This window comes from Cydia fagiglandana, chromosome 10 (genome assembly GCF_963556715.1).
Source record: "Cydia fagiglandana chromosome 10, ilCydFagi1.1, whole genome shotgun sequence".
NCBI classification, from domain to species: domain Eukaryota; kingdom Metazoa; phylum Arthropoda; class Insecta; order Lepidoptera; family Tortricidae; genus Cydia; species Cydia fagiglandana.
The window spans coordinates 18,857,068-18,879,046 of NC_085941.1; the positions used below are offsets into that span (position 1 = coordinate 18,857,068).

At 39.2% G+C, this 21,979-nt stretch overlaps 1 protein-coding gene across 3 annotated transcripts in view; it reads right to left on the bottom strand.

The window, feature by feature from the left end:
* LOC134668003 (SR-related and CTD-associated factor 4) overlaps positions 1-21,979 on the bottom strand; it is a 42,059-nt gene continuing 20,080 nt past the window's right edge. The window contains exons 15-25 of one of the 3 annotated variants that reach the window (XM_063525439.1): positions 19,564-19,665; positions 17,171-17,274; positions 16,212-16,316; positions 14,930-15,165; positions 14,595-14,720; positions 14,072-14,202; positions 13,100-13,165; positions 12,433-12,495; positions 4,119-4,154; positions 3,625-3,877; positions 1-3,567 (exon numbers count right to left, since the gene is read on the bottom strand). In XM_063525439.1, the coding sequence (XP_063381509.1) occupies positions 2,517-3,567; positions 3,625-3,877; positions 4,119-4,154; positions 12,433-12,495; positions 13,100-13,165; positions 14,072-14,202; positions 14,595-14,720; positions 14,930-15,165; positions 16,212-16,316; positions 17,171-17,274; positions 19,564-19,665 (2,273 nt within the window). In that variant the 3' untranslated portion in view covers positions 1-2,516. Of the gene's footprint in view, positions 3,878-4,118; positions 4,155-12,432; positions 12,496-13,099; positions 13,166-14,071; positions 14,203-14,594; positions 14,721-14,929; positions 15,166-16,211; positions 16,317-17,170; positions 17,275-19,563; positions 19,666-21,979 lie in introns of all 3 variants that reach the window. The other 2 variants (XM_063525438.1, XM_063525440.1) reach the window with 2 other exon arrangements.

Genomic DNA, 21,979 nt, shown 5'->3' on the forward strand with positions numbered 1-21,979 from the left:
GACATTTTATAAGTTTTTATTGAAGCACAAGATGACAAACATTGAAGCATGCATTTAATTTAATGCTTATCTACATAAGAGGGCTTAAAATTATAACATACCTAATGTATTTTGAATAATCATGAAAGAAACTAAGTAAAATAACAAATGTACCTAAGGACAACGCCCCTGAAAATGTAAAATAAATATCATACATATAGACAACAAGAATACATACAGCACAAGGTGCCTAACATTTTTGAATGTCAAAATTTAATCTACCCCTACGCTAAAATAGTGATGGATATCGTTAATTTCCTATAAATTTACAAATCCGTGTTAGTATAGATATATATAACTATCGTATATATGTATTTGAATCGTAATAAAATTTGTTATAAAAATGCATTTTTGTTTCCATATAGTCTACTATTCCTTCACCAATATTTTGAGAACACTTCGGTCTTTTACATAATGAAATGTTTAAATTAAGTACCAGCAACTTACGCACTGATGACAAGTGTTTCAACGAATTTAATATATATTCGCGTCCTAATCGATTCATATAATTTCATTATAATTAATTACAATCCACCACAAATATAAAAGATGAAATGAACAACAAAAAAATACGACGGTCGCTTGTTATGCAACTACCAAGTCATTATTTAGAATATACAATTGTATAACAATGATAATGCAAATCGATCCACATTGACTGTGTAAAAAGCTATTCCGCATCTGAAAAAACGTTAAGTATCATCCTACATTACAAATCATTAAATATAAAACGGTTTAGTTCAAACGACGCAATGGCGACCGACCGACGACACGCAGACGACTGTCGCACGACATCCGTGTGTCGTTAATCTTCATTCTTGATTTTCCGTGGTTGATTCGGGTGACGTGGCGCTTCAGAGGCATTTTGCACACATTGCTGGCGATATCAAACTTGTTATACCGTAATGGAATTATAAATTATGAAAAAAGATAATTTCTGAAATAAATTTTTAATTTTAGTAATATGTATTTGATTATTAGTGTCAGTTATATTCCATTTCGGCATAAATACATAGTGATAAAAATAACGCTCACCGAGTACGAATGTGTTAAGTGATTACATTTCAAAAGTTTCGTTAGAATTTCGTAATACAAGAAACATTGCAACATGACAAGTATTATATCAAACTTTTTTCTATATACTTCATTGCACACAACATTCCATTCCTGTAATAGCTACTATTTTAAGTATACATGGAATAAATTTTACAAAGTTAATTATATTTAATAAAAAAATTATTTTACTCATAGTAGTCACATATGTACTTACACAATACGAATCTTAAAACTTTCTTTCAAACATATTTTCACATGTAAACATTTTGGCAGTTAGTTTCGAAAATAAAAGAAACGTTCGAAATATATAAAACCACAACAGTTAAACTCTGAAGTGTTAGAAAACATAAGGACCGACCTATGATGCATTCGAAATCGGCTCGCCATGAGGTCAACTTTTTGTCGCGACCCTACCATATTTTTATTTATCTATCAACTTTTTGAGACCCTAAAATTATATACAAAGTCATGTTGCAATACTCATACGGTGTATATGTAAAGGTGTGTTCACATAGGTGCTCGGTGCGTATTACCTGTCCCGGGCGCTCCACTTGAGCGGCCGGGCGTGCGCGCCGCTCCGCCGCCGTGGAAAGCAAACACCAAGTCACCAATAAGGCACGTATATTTCAACAAGGTGTAAATATAAAATTAAAATCTTTGGCGTCATATGGTTTCTATCGGCCCGTCTTCGCAAAAAACCAAGGTAAAATATCCATATCTCTTTGAAACGAACTCGAAGCTGATACTTTATCTTGCTTATTGCGATTCGCTATAATATGCCTTTGATTACACCGTAAGCGCTTTCCGACTATGGTATAAAACGTGTATTCAGGCAAAATGTACCATTATATCAATTTTGAAATTCAATAAAAGGCATTGCCGTGTCTTACCGATAAAAACAGTACCTTTTGCTTAAGAGCGCCACCAATATGTTATTTAGCTGTAAATTTACTTCAGGAAGACAAAGCGCGTCAAATCTGCTTCTACCGCCACAGATTCGATTTTACAATCAATAATTTGTACTTGTCTTGCATTTCAGCGTTCGCGAGAGAGGTAATTTCATGAATCAGTCTATTCGTCAATGATCAATCAAATTTGAAAACTATTCTGGCTTTGAATTTACGTCTTATTTGATAAAAAATCGAACCTCAACACATTCAAGACATCTATGCAGATATTTTCTCATTACTGAATATGGCTAATTACCGTTATTTTATAACAAACACGAATCGAATAATTACAATTTAAAGTAAAATATATCAACAAAATATCACCATTACGAAATCAAATTTCAATATATACAAGTCACAGTAAGTTCAGAAATTCTTACCAAATAAGACGGTTACACCATAGTCGGAAAATCCGCCACGTCCCCCGAATCAGTTCCACTGGAAATATCCCGATTTCCATCTGCGGCGCTGTCAAGGCTCCCCTTTAGCTGGCTCGAAAATGTCCTCACTTTTTGACTCTTCTGTAGACTCAATTCTATTCTCTGTGTCTGTAGATTCTATTCTGTTCTCTGTTTCTTTCTGTTCTGGTGCTATTGAGAAGCTAGTGTCTACTGCGTCATTTGCGTCGTATAAGTCTGGCGTTTCTGTAGCTTCACTCACTGGTGCCGTTTCTTCAATTTTTCTCGTTTCTTCTCTCGGTTCCTCTATTGGAGCTTCTACCCTTTCTTCATAATTTTCTCGAGTCTCTTCCTTGTTTGCAGGTTCAGATGCTTGATGACTATCATCAAAGCTTCGAGACTCAGGGGCTTCCTCATATTGTTTTGTCTCTATTTCTACTGGTCGTTCTCTCTCCTCATGGGTATCTATTGTACTTTCGGTTTCCATTGGCGCAGGCTCACTCTCTGGTTCTCTAGCTTCCACTTTTTGATTACTTGCTGGTTCTTTAGTTTCCACATTTTGTTCCTGATTAGAATGAATATCCATTTGTTCAGGTTGCTCCGTGCTAACATCTTTAGGGGCTTCTGTATCTTTAGGAGCCTCCGCGGCCTCCGAAGAAGTCTCACCGTCCTTCGATTCTTCCGCGGCGCCCCATCTAGATTTCCTGTCTTTCTGCCGATCGGCACGCGAGCGCTCCTCCCTCTTAGGCCGGTCGCGGTCACTCTTGTCACGGTCACTGCGGTCACGGTCACTACGGTCCCGGTCGCGATCGTTCCTGTCGTCAAAGTTCCTCCTCCTGTCGTTCCTGTTCCTGTCGAACCTGTCCTCGTGGTCCTTGTCCCGGAAGCGATCCCGCCGGCGGTCGTCCCAGTCGTTTCTGCGATCGTTCCAGTCGCGATCGCCGCGCTCGCGGTCCCCGTTCCAGCCCCGGTCGTTGAACTCTCGGTCCTCGAAGCGTCTGTTGTTGAAGAATTCCGGCGGACCGTCAAACGGAGGTTCGCCGTCGAACGGGCCGTCGAATGGACGCGGGCCGTCGAACGGGCGCGGACCGTCGAAAGGCGGCCTCGGGCCGTCGAAAGGAGGCCTGTTACCGTCGAAGGGCGGGCGCGGGCCGTCAAATGGCGGCCGGGGGCCGTCGAACCTCGGGCCGTCAAACGGCGGGCGCGGGCCGTCGAACGGAGGCCGGCCGCCGTCGAACGGGGGCCGGGCGGGGCCGTCGAAGGGCATGCGGTTGAAGGGCGGGCGCTCGAAGCGCGGGCCGGGGCCGGGGCCGGGGCCGGGGAAGCCGGGCGGGGGCGGGGGCGGGGGGCCCAGGCCGTTGTACCGCGCCCCGAACGGCGGGCCCTGGCCCGGGGGGCCGCCAGCTCCGCCCGGACCGCCCTCCATCCATGGACCTGAAAAGTTAAGTACGATTGTGAGAAACACGACAAGCTTGTTGTAAAGCCGTGAGGTTTATTGACCAGTAGTAACAAACTGCACAAAGTAACATTTACCCAATCGACTCCTGACGCCACCGTGTCTTATCAGTTATTGTATTCGAAATTAATTTCTAATGGTAAAGCCAAAGGTAAAAGGATCTTAGAGTGCTATCAGACATAAGTAGAGAGTATACGTATTAATAAAGCCGTATCGTACCTCTTACAGACTGTCGGGGCCCTCGCATTCTCGGATCTGAAAACCATTTAGCGACAATTAGACTCGACTCTATTCAATGTGTAAGGGAGAGAAATATATCTACACTAGACGTATCTATAATAACTAAATGTGAAGCGAAAATGCGTTCAATGATAACTTTTTTCAGGAACTCCTTTCGAGACTTTAAGATTGAATATATTTCGAAACTGGTTCACTTCCGGATATCTGACTAATTCTGAAAGTGTAAGTTTTTATTCTTCAATTTAAACATATTACAATGATATATGTCAGAAACTAATCTAGAACCGATGGTAGTTTCTGACTTAGGTAGTTACTTTCGGACGTAGTTACGTACGGTACATACATTTAGCACAACAAAGTAACGAAAATATGTTTATCTGCACCTATTAATTTTCAATAATAACCGCATTGTAATTGCATTTCGTTCATGGAGAAAATAAGATGCTCAAGTCTTGTATGTGTAAGCCTGTGTCTTGTGTGTGTATTTTGTCTATAACTAACATGAAGGTTTAAGTTCCGTTTTGTTAGTGTGTATTAGTGACATGTCAGATTTGTTATTGGCCCCTTCATAGTAATAAGCCACTCCATAGTAAGGCAGAAAGAAACAAGGCAATAGATTATAACCCATATTGTAATTGCATATCGTTCAAGGAGAAAATAAGATGCTCAATGCCTTGTATGTGTAAGCATATTTTATCTATAACTAAAATGAAGGTTTAAGTTCGTTTTGTTAGGCCCTGTTAGGGTGTATTGGTGGCGTGTCAGATGTGTCTTGGCTCCAATCAGATTTCAGATCAGATTGCTATAGTTATTGGCCCCTACATATACTTCGTTTTTTTTAGCATTAGAAATTAGGTAAACAATCTTGATGTGTCTTTTAATTGAAAAACACATTTTAAAAATAAGTTACTGCAAATATGTAACAATTATGAATCTAATACGATCATTTATTTTCTTCTGCATTCATAAGGAATAGTTTTTGATTTTTAAAAAGCGTTTTTCAATAAAAAGACATGTCAAGATCGCTTACCTTCTTGCAAGTTCTTTCTAATGCTAAAAAAAACGAACTATAGTAATAGGCCACTCCATAGTAAGGCAGAAACGAGGCAATGGAAGTCTTATTGCTAAGAGTGGCCAATTACTATGGAGGGGCCAATAAATAAGTCAACCTACTATGTTATGTAGGAGTGCGTATAGAAATTGATTGGACCAAATAGTGCCGCGAGGAATCAGAAACTGTTGTTGTATGTTTGTGTTGTTTGGTCTTAGAAACAGCGAGATAGGGCGATCTTTGAGATAGGTCTAATAAACAAAAGGACGAAATCTTTAATTCTATTCATTTGCGCAATAAAAAGGACCGTTCGTTTTCATGCATTTTACTGGCCTTGTATCCCTTTTTTAAACGGTTTTATTTAGCTTGACCCCGTATCTTCTTTGTACATATATGTGCTTCAAATCTTGCAATCGAATTTTCGACCACTTCTACTTAACCGATTTCGATGAAATTTGGCATCCGTATCAGGTCCCCGTGACAATGACTTTTTATAATATTTTCAACCTTGGATCTTCAAATCCTGATGCTGCAGAGATACTGCTTACCTTAACCGAGAGTATTACAGACTTGCTAGGTTAACTATATTATTGTTGCTATAAAACAAATTCTTAGTGACTTATTAGTGACCTCCAACTCTTCAGTTCTGATGCTGCACGGTTACCGCCTGCCTTAACCAACAGGATTGATACAGTTCTGATTCTAGAATAGGATTTTAAGTATTGGGCAAGAGCATTTCATAATGACCTCCAACTCCTCAGTCGTGATGATGGAAGGTACCTGCCTGCCGTAACCGACAGGTTAGAGTATATGCCACTATTAAAGTAGTGCTCTAAGTTTTAAGTAGAGGTGTTTACGTTTCATAATGACCTCTATTTATCAGTCCTGATGCTGCAGGGTTACTGCCTGCTTTACCGGCAGGGATTGCGAAAATTCTAATTTTAAAGTAGGATTTAAAGTATTGAGCAGGGGCACTTGCATTTAAAAATGAACTCCAACTCCTCAATCGTGATGATGCAAGGTTATTGCATGCCTGCCATAACCGACCGGTTGGAGAATGTGTCAATTTTAAAATTTTAAAGTAGTGCTCTATGATTTAGGTAGAGGCATTTACGTATAATATTGTCCTCCCAAATCATCAGTTCTGATGCTGCAGGGTTACTGCCTGCCTTAACCACCTAGATTAATAAAGTTCTGATTTCAAAGTAGGATTTAAAGTATTGGACAGGAGCACTTGCATTTAATAATACCACCAACTCCTCAATCGTGATGATGCAAGGTTACTGCCTATCGTAATCGACCGGTTGGCGAATGTGTCAATTTTAAAGTAGTGCTCATTGTTTTAAGTAGAGGCATTTACGTTTCATATTGTCCTCCCAACTCATCAGTTCCTTCTAATGCTGCAGGGTTACTGCCTGCAGTGTTGGCCGTAATGGTTAATTCTAATTAACAATTAATCAATTGCATTAACCATTAATTCCGCAATTAATCAATTGCATTACGCATCAATTTAATTAAAGTTAGTTAGAATTGAATCTTGAGACATTTAATTACATTGATTGTCAATCTAATTGCCTATTTAATGGCATTAAAGTTTCAAAAAATTAATTAGAATTACTCTCAATTGCATTAACGTTTAATGGAATTAAATATTTTTTTCATAAACTAATAATTAATGTTAATTTTGCTTGAAACTATTAAATGGGAATACACTCATTATTGGTGTATTTTTATTTGTCCCTGTCATATGTGAGTTGGAGACAAATGGGAAACGGGGACAAATGGGATTTATTCATTTATATGAAGCGCTTATTCCATCTGCTCCAGGCGGGAACAAACGGGAAAATATCGGATAATGATGTGTTCCCATTTGTCCCCACACCAATAAAGTGGGGAAAAATGGGAATAATTTATATGCAAACTGCACATATATTTCCTATATGTTCCCCGTGGGGACAAATGGGAATACACCCATTATTGTTAGTTATAATGGGTGCTCATAAAATAAATAAAATAAATAAAATAAATAAAATAAATAAAATAAATAAAATAAATAAAATAAATAAAATAAATAAAATAAATAAAATAAATAAAATAAATAAAATAAATAAAATAAATAAAATAAATAAAATAAATAAAATAAATAAAATAAATAAAATAAATAAAATAAATAAAATAAATAAAATAAATAAAATAAATAAAATAAATAAAATAAATAAAATAAATAAAATAAATAAAATAAATAAAATAAATAAAATAAATAAAATAAATAAAATAAATAAAATAAATAAAATAAATAAAATAAATAAAATAAATAAAATAAATAAAATAAATCCTATCCGTCATCGTCGTAACTCTCACATACTTTCTTTTCTTTATTCTATACTTTTTAATCCTGCAACTCCCCGCTATCTCAAGGAACGTTTCCCTTATGTAAATTCTCTTAGATCCTCTCAAAATTTGCTCCTATCTGTGCCATCTTCCTCTTCCAAATTCTATAATTGCTCATTTACTTTTCGGGCCATTCGACTATGGAACTCCCTCCCTGTCGAGTTAAGACGTTCTCAATCTATTACCTCCTTCAAATCAAACCTTAAGAAATACTACCTTTCCCTACCTTAGTTTTTCATTTTTATAATATTGACACTGTTGTTTCTTTATTTAATATATACTTTTTATGTATGTCTATGTATGTTTATGGTTATACGTATTTAAGTATGTTTATCTATAGTAATATTTTGTATTGTTAAGTTATATTCAATTCGACTTTTCATATTTTTTTCTTTGCGCCACCTACCGTATATTCTAATTCTTATGTCTCCGATACCCAAAGGTTGTCTGGAAGAGATCGCTCTTAAGCGATAAGACCGCCTGTTGTTACCTCTACTGTCTTTGTTTATGTTATTGTCAATTTATTGTAAACTACGTGTATGTGAGGTGTGCAATAAAGAGTATTGTATTGTATTGTATAAATAAAATAAATAAAATAAATAAAATAAATAAAATAAATAAAATAAATAAAATAAATAAAATAAATAAAATAAATAAAATAAATAAAATAAATAAAATAAATAAAATAAATAAAATAAATAAAATAAATAAAATAAATAAAATAAATAAAATAAATAAAATAAATAAAATGAATAAAATGAATAAAATGAATAAAATGAATAAAATGAATAAAATGAATAAAATGAATAAAATGAATAAAATGAATAAAATGAATAAAATGAATAAAATGAATAAAATGAATAAAATGAATAAAATGAATAAAATGAATAAAATAAATAAAATAAATAAAATAAATAAAATAAATAAAATAAATAAAATAAATAAAATAAATAAAATAAATAAAATAAATAAAATAAATAAAATAAATAAAATAAATAAAATAAATAAAATAAATAAAATAAATAAAATAAATAAAATAAATAAAATAAATAAAATAAATAAAATAAATAAAATAAATAAAATAAATAAAATAAATAAAATAAATAAAATAAATAAAATAAATAAAATAAATAAAATAAATAAAATAAATTGATTAAATTAAATAAATCTTGGACGTCTTTATAAAATTACGATATTTATTCTTGTTAATTGTTAATTATCAATCACATGTTTAATTTTCATTAAAAATTGTTTTAGTTTTTAATGGTTTGTAAAGCAATAACCATTAATTCTTTTTAATTGTTAGTGGTTCGTAATAAATTAACATTAATGCAAATTGATGTTCAATGCAATTGATAATTAATTTTCCTTCAATGGTTAATGGCTAATGGCAATTAACCTTTTCAATGGTTAATTTTTAATGGTCAATTGCATTAACGTTCGGCCAACACTGACTGCCTGCCTTAACCACCAAGATTAATTAAGTCCTGATTTCAAAGTAGGATTTCCAGTATTAGGCAGTAAGGGCATTAATTAGCATTTAAAAATTACCTCCAACTCCTCAGTCGTGATGATGCAAGGTGTGGCCTGCCCACACTATAGATATAACTATAGGTATAGGTATAAATATGCGAAGTCCCAAGTAATAATCATTTTAGTATGAGGGCGCCGAAGAAAATTAAGTTCCGTGTTTTAGGACTAACCTTCTAGACGCTTCGCCTTCGACGTTACGCGGTGCTTGGCTTTCGGCCTTCGCATTCAGACACTTATACATAATACTATAGTTCCGTAACGTGTTTGTCACTCATACTATAGTTCTGTGTATTAACCTCCCAGACGCTTCAAGCCTCCAGACACTTGTACTATTGTTCTCTGTTTGAGCACTAACCTGCCGAACGCTTCGGGTCTTCGGCCCTACGCGGAGCTCGGCCTTCGGCCCTCGCGATTAAGACACTTGAACCATTGTTCTCTGTTCGAACCTGCCGGACGCTTCGGACCTACGGCCCTACGCGGAGCTCGGCCTTCGGCCTTCGCAATTAAGACACTTGAACCATTGTTCTCTGCTCGAACCTGCCGGACGTCCGGTACTACGGCCCTACGCGGAGCTCGGCCTTCGCAATTAAGATACTTGAACCATTGTTCTCTGTTCGAACCTGCCGGACGCTTCGGACCTACGGCCCTACGCGGAGCTCGGCCTTCGGCCTTCGCAATTAAGATACTTGAACCATTGTTCTCTGTTCGAGCACTAACCTGCCGGACGCTTCGAACCTACGGCTCTACGCGGAGCTCGGCCTTCGGCCTTCGCAATTAAGACACTTGAACCATTGTTCTCTGTTCGAACCTGCCGGACGCTTCGGACCTACGGCCCTACGCGGAGCTCGGCCTTCGGCCTTCGCAATTAAGACACTTGAACCATTGTTCTCTGCTCGAACCTGCCGGACGTTCGGGCCTACGGCCCTACGCGGAGGTCGGCCTTCGGCCTTTGCAATTAAGATACTTGAACCATTGTTCTCTGTTCGAGCACTAACCTGCCGGACGCTTCGGACCTACGGCCCTACGCGGAGCTCGGCCTTCGGCCTTCGCAATGCAGACACTTGAACCATTGTTCTCTGTTCGAACCTGCCGGACGTTCGGGCCTACGGCCCTACGCGGAGGTCGGCCTTCGGCCTTTGCAATTAAGATACTTGAACCATTGTTCTCTGTTCGAGCACTAACCTGCCGGACGCTTCGGACCTACGGCCCTACGCGGAGCTCGGCCTTCGGCCTTCGCAATTAAGACACTTGAACTATTGTTCTCTGTTCGAGCACTAACCTGCCGGACGCTTCGGGCCTTCGGCCCTACGCGGAGCTCGGCCTTCGCAATTAAGACACTTGAACCATTGTTCTCTGCTCGAACCTACCGGACGTTCGGCCCTACGCGGAGCTCGGCCTTCGCAATTAAGACACTTGAACCATTGTTCTCTGTTCGAACCTGCCGGACGCTTTGGACCTACGGCCCTACGCCGAGCTCGGCCTTCAGCCTTCGCAATTAAGACAGTTAAACCATTGTTCTCTGCTCGAACCTGCCGGACGTTCGGACCTACGGCCCTATGCGGAGCTCGGCCTTCGGCCTTCGCAATTAAGACACTTGAACCATTGTTCTCTGTTCGAGCACTAACCTGCCGGACGCTTCGGGCCTTCGGCCCTACGCGGAGCTCGGCCTTCGGCCTTCGCAATTAAGATACTTGAACCATTGTTCTCTGTTCGAGCACTAACCTGCCGGACGCTTCGGGCCTTCGGCCCTACGCGGAGCTCGGCCTTCGGCCTTCGCAATTAAGATACTCGAACCATTGTTCTCTGTTCGAACCTGCCGGACGCTTCGGGCCTTCGGCTCTACGCGGAGCTCGGCCTTCGGCCTTCGCAATTAAGACACTTGAACCATTGTTCTCTGTTCGAGCACTAACCTGCCGGACGCTTCGGGCCTTCGGCCCTACGCGGAGCTCGGCCTTCGGCCTTCGCAATTAAGATACTTGAACCATTGTTCTCTATTTGAGCACTAACGGGCCGGACGCTTCGGGCCTTCGGCCCTACGCATAGCTCGGCCTTCGGCCTTCGCAATTAAGACACTTGAACCATTGTTCTCTGTTCGAGCACTAACCTGCCGGACGCTTCGGGCTCTCAACTAAAAACTTAAAAATAAAATTAAGGTAAAAAAGTTTTAAGTTAAACGGTTTTATTTTAATCAGAAAGTGTACCAAAAACTAGAAAATAAAAATTATTATACTTATCGGAGTTCTACATATGTACTACCTATGTTTCTTTTCTGGGCAGTATTCATGCAAGACGTGTAGCAAAATGTAGTTTTCTCGAGTCTGATTCTAAACGCCACTTTTCGACACCATGTCAGTGGATTAAGTATTAATCGGAATTTTTTCTGAGACTAAAATAAAAACGTGGGGCGTTAGTATTTAAAAATGTTGAGTAAGATCTAAAAAAGTAAAAATATACAATGAAATGTGGAGCTTTCCGAGGTAGGTATGACATAGGTGAAATTGTGTTATAATGATTTCTAGTCATGTTTACTAATATTTCTTTTCCAAATATATGAATGTATTATATTTCTCAACGTATTTTTATTCTAACGCCCCACGTTTTTATTTTAGTCTCAGAAAAAATTCCGATTAATACTTAATCCACTGACATGGTGTCGAAAAGTGGCGTTTAGAATCAGACTCGAGAAAACTACATTTTGCTACACGTCTTGCATGAATACTGCCCAGAAAAGAAACATAGGTAGTACATATGTAGAACTCCGATAAGTATAATAATTTTTATTTTCTAGTTTTTGGTACACTTTCTGATTAAAATAAAACCGTTTAACTTAAAACTTTTTTACCTTAATTTTATTAATAAATTAAAGAAGTTTAGAAAGGCTACTGAAAAATCCTGGTCAGGGCACCAAAATGTAACACCTCCCTTTCGGAACTCATTTAAATCGAATGTACTGATCAATTCATTACACCCCAAAATTCTCTAAGAACTGATAGCCTAGTCAGTGGATGAAATTAAAAAACACCTATGGTTAAGAGAATTTGTGTACATGGAAACTTGAATAAACGCTGTAATTTTTTTCTAGTCTTCAAAATCGACTGAGGCGGATATGGTGGCCGTGATTATCATCATGACAGAGTAACAATGACCTGGCCTATCTCTAGTTATCCCGACGCTAAAAAGTGACTATAGCTCTACGTGGATAAAAACGCCCATTTTATGCCCGCTGGAAGTTACTAAGAAAAAGTTAACTAAACTAAAAGTTACTAAGAAAAGATATCTCCAATCTCGTGTTGTATTCGAGTGTGTATGTGTGTTTACCGGGCCTGAAGGGCGGCGCGTGCGGTCCCGCGGGGTGGCGCCAGTCGTCGGCCGCGTCGCCCTCTGCGCACACGATATTCGTGTTATGTACGACTCACATCAAAATATTGGTTGGATTGGAACGCGTCTTGCGGGTCAAAGAAATTTGAACCTTCAGTTTATTATTTTAAGTTTCGTATTTAAAGTTTTTTTTACCGTAGTAAGACGCATTCCAGTTAAAATATTTGATGTGATTTGTACATTAGTTGTTGTTTTAAAATATCGTTACTAAAATCACCGGTAATAGCAACTAGAACCATTCACAGAAAAGTATCTACCGAGCTGGTTTTGCAGTATAAAAACGTAGATACTGCATAATTAAAAAGAGACCAAACAACAATATGCCATTTTAATATTAGAGTTGTAATCTCAGTATCTACTTTTTTAACCATCTGAAGTTTCATTCGATGTGTTTGCCTCTTTTTAAAATGCGAGACCTATATTTCGACGTTTAATTGTATATAACAACATAAATGAATTGAACATTACATCAACCGTAAAATCTAATCAGTACCAAATGTACACCTAGCTGCAAAAGTGCATGGACACTTTATGATGAATTTTGCAGCTCGCTGTACCAACGTAAAAATGTATGTACAGTACGGTACAAAAACAAATCCAAACTCACCACCATCCATTACTGGCCGTGGCATTCGATCCAGTGGCGGCCGTTCAACCCTGTTTTCTTCTAGACCTGCACAAAAAAATACATGGTTTATAAAACAAGATAAACATACAGTACCGGCCAAAAATATATCACGTTAAGGTTATTTACAGGAAACCTTTTTAGGATTCCTAGTTAACTACGGAATCTAGGTTTACTTCCTTGACTAGGTATGTCTGTTACCTGATTTAGTTGAGTTCGAGTCTATAGAAAGGATATAGGATAGTTTTTATCCCAAAAATCGTGAAAAGCGGGGTGGAAGTGGGATAATTTTATTGACGCCTGATTTACACTTTATCTAGGTGTTCTTGTCCCTCAAATAAGTAAGTTTGTATGGAGAAACAATCAAAAGCAGATTGGATAAAAAATTTGCTACCCAAATTACTAATTCCACGCAGTCGAAGTCGCGGGCAAAAACAGTGGGGAGAGGAGACACTCCTGACTTCGGGCAAACTCGGCTCCGTTCGCCTCAGCATTGCTCCAAGCAATTATTAGGGTTGACACAACTTGAAGTCCCTTTGCATGCACGACCACAGATAATTACTTGAATTTTGACAACCCTAAATAGTCGAAAGAGATAGTGCCATAAGTTAGAAAGGGATATCATTATTCGACCCTGAATCGCAGTCAAACTTCGGTTTTGTAGGAAGTTTCCTTTCTGTACTGTAGTACTATTACTTATTCTGTGGCAAAAGCTAGTTCGTTTTTTTGAGCATTAGAAAGAACTCCGCAGAAGCAAGCGTGCAGTTTTTATCAGGCTCGTTAATTGTTAATAATTATTAAATTATCTAATGTAGCATGGTCAATACATGTAATTTACTTCAAATTGTTACCGCTAAAAGTGCCAGATTTAGAACCACAAGCGAACTTCTGCGAAGTTCTTTCTAATGCTAAAAAAAACGGACTATAGTAAGCAAATAAATAAAAACTAGTTACCCATGTTATCCTGTTGTTGAGGCTGTGGGAATTCGTCGCGTTTGCCGTTGGCCATCTCCCACAACCGTTCTTGCAGCGACTTTTCCCCTCCCGCCCCTGCCTCGCGCGGGGACTTCGAGCGGCTTCGTTCTCTACGACATGCAAACACGCTTATTATTACAAGAGGCATAAGGTCCACCGATGTACAGAGTTAACAGTGTAGGTGATGGTACATTATATTCATTCATCATACTGCAGTGATGATCAATCATAGGCTAAGTCGAAGGTCATCGGTATTAACCTTTTGGACGCCAATGACGGATTCGGTCACAAACCACAGAGCAACATAGACCTACGTGCATACAGTTCAATTTCAGTTTTGACACTTCGGTGACGTGGCGTCCGCGTGACAGCTTTTGTGTTTGACACGGCGTCGAAATGGTTAAAAAATAAAGTAAGGATAAGGACACAAGGCGGTTGTCGCGGTCCCAGTACCGGTCACGGTCACGATATCTCTACAAACGTTTTCATTACTGTAACTCACCTATTATTATTATCCCTCGGCGCGTTAAACCGGTCCCGGTTCTCGCGGTCCCGGTCCCGGTCGCGGTCGCGCCGGTCCCGCCCGCCGCGCTCACGGTCACGGTCGCGGTCACGATCGCCTCGGTCCCTGTTGACAGGGTTGATTATTAATTTTCAGGATATTTTTTCCTTATATTTTATGAAGTCATCAGTACACCTTGGCTCACTGATGGACTATAAAAAATATTTCATTCTACATTACATTACGCTGTGTAATACTAAGACAATAGATTATTACAGAGAGGCGAAATATAAATAAATAAATTGTCACGCAAACTAGCGGTAACCAATACTTACCTATCACGATCTCGTCCGCCTCTTTCCCTGTCCCTATTGCCCCGATCCCGGTCCCTCCGGTCCCGGTCCCCTCGGTCCCGGCGATCCCGGTCGCGATCCCGGCGGTCCCGGTCCCGCTTGTCGTCCTGTTTGTCTTCCGTGTTGGCCGCTGTGGGGGGAGGCTCGGAGAGGTTGAATGTGGGGGGAGGTTCGGAGGAGTTGAAACCGGGCGGTGGTTTTGAAAGTAGAGCTTGAAGCTGTTGGGCAAAGGAATATATTATTAGAAGGAAACTTCGAATATAGAAACTTCAATGTATGATAGGAAGGTATACGCAAATAAAATAAATTAAAAGATTTGAAATTTGTTGTTTTTTTCTTATATTCTTGTTCAAATACTGAACAATTTTTTTTTTATAAAGGTTACTAAAAGTTCGCGGGTTCAAACCCCGGCTCGTACCAATGAGTTTTTCGGAACTTATGTACGAAATATCATATTTTGATATTTACCAGTCGCTTTTCGGTGAAGGAAAACATCGTGAGGAAACCGGACTAATCCCAATAAAGCCTAGTTTACCCTCTGGGTTGGAAGGTCAGATGGCAGTCGCTTTCGTAAAAACTAGTGCCTACGTCAAATCATGGGATTAGTTGTCAAGCGGACCCCAGGCTCTCATGAGCCGTGGCGAAATGCCGGGATAACGCGAGGAAGAAGAAGAAAAGTTACTAAAATGTAATATTTGAAGTACCTATTCTTGACATCCGCATCATGTGAGCTATTAAATATCCGCATCCGCGTCATGTCAAAAAATTTGCATCCTCAACATCCCTGATCTGGTATATAAAAATAGCTTAAGTGGCTAGTTAGGTATAAACAGCTATAGTATGAATAATCTCAGGTGATTTTTTCGGGCTCGAACCCTAATCTGTTAAACAAAAGATATTGTTTCCTTTATGCAGTGGTTACAATGCTTACTGCTAATAGCCCCGACGTAAGTAACGGGGACAAACCCATTTAAAAAGCAAATTTACCATTCTAATAATATGGTTCAAATTCTTGAATCAGCCCATTCGGAGATAACACGTTTTTGTTATCTCAAAAAACAAGACCACCCTAATTGTTCTCTGAACAAGTGTCATATGAATTTGAACCTTAATACTATCACGATAGTTGCTTTTAAACGACATGGTTGCTTTGGCACGAGCTGTAGACCGTTCTTAAAACAAACAAAGGCTTTTGTTTAACGGATTAGCACCCGAACTCGAAAAAATCATCTGAGATAATTCATACTATAGTCTAGTAGCTCACCTGGTCTGACAGTGGCTGGGGTTGTTCGCTGGGCACGTCCTCGTTATGCTCCTCCGTGTCCAGGTCCATCGCGTCGTCAGTTCTCGTCACCTCCGACACCCTTTGCTGCACATGGATATATTATATCATTAGTAAGTGATTATTAATACATAGGTCACTAGATAAGTTTGCAATAGACAATTATTCAGAAACAAAGAAGTGGTTATCACATATACTTTTATAAACGATATTTCCATAGACAATATTTGCCACTCCAGCTCAAAAGATTATTAAATTCTGATCGCTTCACTATTAAAAAGTACAGTATGTAACAGTCTAACAGTGTTTGCCGAACGTTAATTGCAACTAACCATTAACTATTAAGAGCAGAGAAGATGGCCGATGGGGTCGAAAAGTGCTCGAATGGAGACCACGGACTAGCAAGCGCAGCGTAGGACGTCCACCCACAAGATGGACAGACGACCTTGTTAAGGTCGCCGGAAGACGCTGGATGCGGGTCGCTTCCAACCGGCACGTATGGAGATCCAAGGGGGAGGCCTATGTTCAGCAGTGGACGTCTTATGGCTGAGATGATGATGATGATTAACTATTATAAATTGAACCGTAAACCGCTACAGTTTACGGTGCAATTTATAATGGTTAATGGCCAATAATATAATGGTTAACTGCATTAACGTTTCGGCCAACACTGGTACATATGTAATGCGGTAAAACTAATACTTGAGTGAACAATAACATCAGTGTCTCTGTTTGGCCCTATGGTTGACTGGTAGACTGCCATTTGGCATTATAAAGGTATAACCTTTAGCCGCCCAGAGACCTATAAAAAGGTCTCCTGTTCCATTCTAATTTGAACTTTGTGTTGACAAAATAAAATTTCATTTTGCTTGGCAAGGTTTGGCGTATGGGCGGCTAGAGGATAAGATAAATAAATAACTAGATGTGTGTATTATAGTGACCTGCATCTGCTGGTGCTGCGGCGGCGCGTGGTGCAGCGGCACGCCGCCCACCAGCCCGCCCACGGCCAGCAGCCCGCCCAGGAAGCCCGGCAGCGCCGCCATGCCTGCCACCACATCACATTACAAACTGTAGCCGGTCAAACTTTGTCAGTAGAAAAAGGCGACAAATTCAAATTTTCTATGGGTCGATAACCCTTCGCGCCTACACTTTTAGGGTTCCATAGTTCCGTACCCAAAGGGTAAAAACCGGGCAAGTGCGAGTCGGACTCGCGCACGAAGGGTTCCGTACCATAATGCAAAAAAAAAACAAAAAAAAGCAAAAAAAAAAAACGGTCACCCATCCAAGTACTGACCACTCCCGACGTTGCTTAACTTTGGTCAAAAATCACGTTTATTTTATGGGAGCCCCATTTAAAGCTTTATTTTATTCTGTTTTTAGTATTTGTTGTTATAGCGGCAACAGAAATACATCATCTGTGAAAATTTCAACTGTCTAGCTATCACGGTTCGTAAGATACAGCCTGGTGACAGACGGACGGACGGACAGCGAAGTCTTAGTAATAGGGTCCCGTTTTACCCTTTGGGTACGGAACCCTAAAAACGGGACCCTATCACTAAGGGTCGGTTGCACCAAACTGTTCGTATCGTTAAAGAGTTCGCTAAATTTGTATGTATGGAAAGTTTCATAGTGGCGCGCGGCGGGGCGCGCCGGCTGACGTTGATCAGTCTGTCAAATGTGGTTGGTGCAACTGGCCCTAAGACACCACTGTCTGTCTGTTTGTCACCAGGCTGTATCTCATGATATAGCCTGGTGACAAATAGACTCCTGTTATAGCTAGGCAGTTGACATTTTCACAGATGATATATTTCTCTTGCCGCTATAACAACAAATACTATAAACAAAATAAAATAAACATTTAATTGGGGCTCCCATTCAACAAACGTAATTTTTTTGCCGTATTTTGCGTAATGGTACGAAACACTTCGTGCGCGAGTTCTACTCGTAGGTATTTGGCCAGTTTTTTCTACTGACGGAAATGGCTTTGACAGATTGTATATCGAAATTTACAGACGATATCAATAAACGCCGGAATATCTGTGTAGGAAACAGACCCCATTATCAATTGGCCTGATGACAGTAACAAAGAATCATGGAAATAATGGTTTCAAAGAAACGTAAGTATATGTTAATATGATTCTAAAATATGGCCCAATCTCAGTATAAACTGAAGGATTATTAATATATTCAATAAAATAAAAGTGCGTAATTCTCCAATCGGCCATTTTGATTGAAATACCAATCAGAGGCGACGTAAGAGTTGACGTCATCAATGCATGACATATTTCTTAGAGCAACATAGACAACCTCATTGACTGTAATCCATTACGTACTCGCCAAAGAGTTTGGAAGTTCAAAAAAAATATTGTTTCGCCACTAAACATTTATTACGTCCAAAAAATATTATTACACGATATAAAGTAAATATTTATTTGATATTATATAAATAAAATGCTAAATAATACGATATTTCCCCAAAAAACTTTTTTAATTATTTGGCTGAACGGAACTATCATTGCCATGTTGGTTGTCGTAACTAGAAAAAATTAAAAATTAAAAAGTAAATCCGGCGCTCGGTGATTTTCACTCAAAATTTACATGTATCTAAATAATTCATCTTAAATTGCAACCGTGTGAGAGTCTTTGTATAAAATGACTTATTGTGAACAATTTTTGTGATGTATTTATCATCCCTAACCGTAATATTTGGTGCTGAATTAACAATATCATTCGGATTCAAGGGAAATTCGTAACTGTAAGTATGTAAGCAATGTCTACCACCATAATTTATGACGTCACAAATGGCGTGCGAGGCGTTTTCGCGCGAGGTTTAAACTGGCTATAATAAAATGCAATTATTTATGTTAAATCTTATGAGTATAGCTGAAATATTGTGTTTTTCGGAACCAATACAAGTGTACCGACAATATTAAAAGGGATTTCAAAATTTGTCATCAGGCCAATTTATCAATATCAAGTGACAAGCAGTTTTCACTAATTGCAAGCATACGAGTAATTGAACAAAAACTTAATTTTGTTGCCACTACGGTTCGGTTTGGTTTATGATAGTAATTAATGAGTTTTGGCTGTCAGCTCACGAATCTTCAATAAATGTCGTTTTCAAGAAAAAGGTACCATACTTTCGCTTGGCATAGAGATTCTCTGTTATTCTTACAAGAAATATATTCTTACAATGTGACGTTTTGAAGAAAAAGGTACCACTTTGTCGCATACCATAAGGACGAAATGTGCTTGTATACATTTCGTCCTTATGGTATGCGACAAAGTGGTACCTTTTTCTTCAAAACGTCACATTTATGAAGTTAATACTGACCCGGTTGTGGCATAGATGGCATGGATTGTATGGGCTGCGGCGGCATTCCAGGGAACCTCAAGAGTGCGCTGGTCGGCGGCATACCCGCCTCAGGCTGCATACCTGCCAAATATATACTCATCTTTAATATATTACTAATTTTAATGAATATATGCAATGAATTCCGTGATAAAAGTTTTCTTTGCCGATGGGTAGGCCGGATATCGGGTATCCGGCCAAACAACTATCCGTTGCATCTCTATAATTAATATCATTAGTAGGCGCAGCAGGTCTTCTGGTGGTCCTGAGTATGAATGCAGAGGGCATCGCTGAATTATATGCTCCATAGTCTGGACTTCTTCGCCACACTCGCACATTGCAGTCTTTCCACTCCCATTTATGCAGAAGGTAATTGCAGCGACCGTGACCCGTTCTCAGTCTATTTAAGCGGCACCACAATCTCCGAGGAAGGTTGAAACCTAACGGTTTAGAAGTCGGGCCCACCCGACGCAATTGCGTGGCTAAACGCACTGAATATTGACATTTAATTTAATTTTTAATTGTAATGTAATTTATATTCCGTGACATTTATATAACTGCCTATTTTTGCATAAGCCATACGATTAAATAATAAATTAAGAGCGCTCTTACAAGAAAAGTCGAAATAATGCAAAATTGATGATACTAGTCGACGAAATTCAGGACTTTGTGCTCCTTATTAGAAACAATGAGTACTTGTTCCAGTAAAAGCGTCTTCTTATCTTTTTAAATATCGTTGTAAATATTAGAAAAAGGACTTATTAAATAAGTAATGATTTTTTTTCTGATGGTCGTTTCCGAAAAACCGCGTGAAGCACTGAACGGCAAGCTTTTATTTGGAAATGTTGAGAAGTTTTCTCTGCTAAACCTGGCTATTTTGTATTACTAATACCCTGTACTTTAAGCATATCAAACGATATTTTTCCTACATACCTTTGAGAAAGAGAAAATCAAAGTAAAACGAACTCAATTTTCTCTCCGAAACAAGTGTCAATTTCTACGAAAATCTACTTAATATCGAAGTCATTTTCATACTCAAGCAATCTGCAACGTTTGCTTATACTGTTGGTATACATTAGTGTTTATGAAATTCTACTATAATTTTTTGGCAATTTTTTGAAAACTACTCTATATTACCGATGACGCGCGCTCACCAGCTCAGTGCCGCGGCAGAGCTTGTACAGGCAGGACGTGTGTCGGTCGGCTCCGCACATTTTCAACGGCGACGACGAGGTTTTTTATCATTGTGTGCGGCGGGCGCCGTGTAAAACGCTATACTGTGTGCGTGTAAACCGCAACGAGAGACTTTGATCCTAGCACTGTTTTTATAGTATTATAATTTATAATGGTACAGTTTAATAAACTACCGGACAGGATTAAAAATATTTGGAACGACCTGACATTCTATATGTATTTATTTGACTCAAGATAGTACTCAGAGTGTGATGATGGAGCCGGAAGGTGGTCACCGGTACCAATCAACCATGCAACTAAACCACTTAGTGTTTAGGCTCGTTTTATTCGTCTCAACAAGATCTTTGACACAAGATAGTACTCAGGGTCTGATGATGGAGCCGGAAGGTGATCACCGGTACCAATCAACCATGCAACTAAACCACTTCGTGTTTGGGCTCGTTTGATTCGGCTCAACAAGGTCTTTGACTAAGATAGTACTCAGGGTCTGATGATGGAGCCGGAAAGTGGTCACCAGTACCAATCAACCATGCAACTAAACCACTTCGTGTTTGGGCTCGTTTGATTCGGCTCAACAAGATCTTTGACTTAAGATAGTACTCAGGGTCTGATGATGGAGCCGGAAGGTGGTCACCAGTACCAATCAACCATGCAACTAAACCACTTCGTGTTTAGGCTCGTTTTATTCGTCTCAACAAGATCTTTGACACAAGATAGTACTCAGGGTCTGATGATGGAGCTGGAAGGTGGTCACCGGTACCAATCAACCATGCAACTAAACCACTTCGTGTTTGGGCACGTTTGATTCGGCTCAACAAGATCTAGTAGTAGTAGTAGTAATCACTTTATTGTACACAACACAGGTCACACAGATCAGATCAACACAGGTCAGATCTTTGACTCAGGGTCTGATGATGGAGCCGGAAGGTGGTCACCAGTACCAGTCAACCATGCAACTAAACCACTTCGTGTTTGGGCTCGTTTGATTCGTCACAACAAGATCTTTGACACAAGATAGTACTCAGGGTATGATGATGGAGCCGAAAGGTGGTCACCGGTGCCAATCAACCATGCAACTAAACCACTTCGTGTTTGGGCTCGTTTGATTCGGCTCAACAAGATCTTTGACTTAAGATAGTACTCAGGGTCTGATGATGGAGCCGGAAGGTGGTCACCAGTACCAATCAACCATGCAACTAAACCA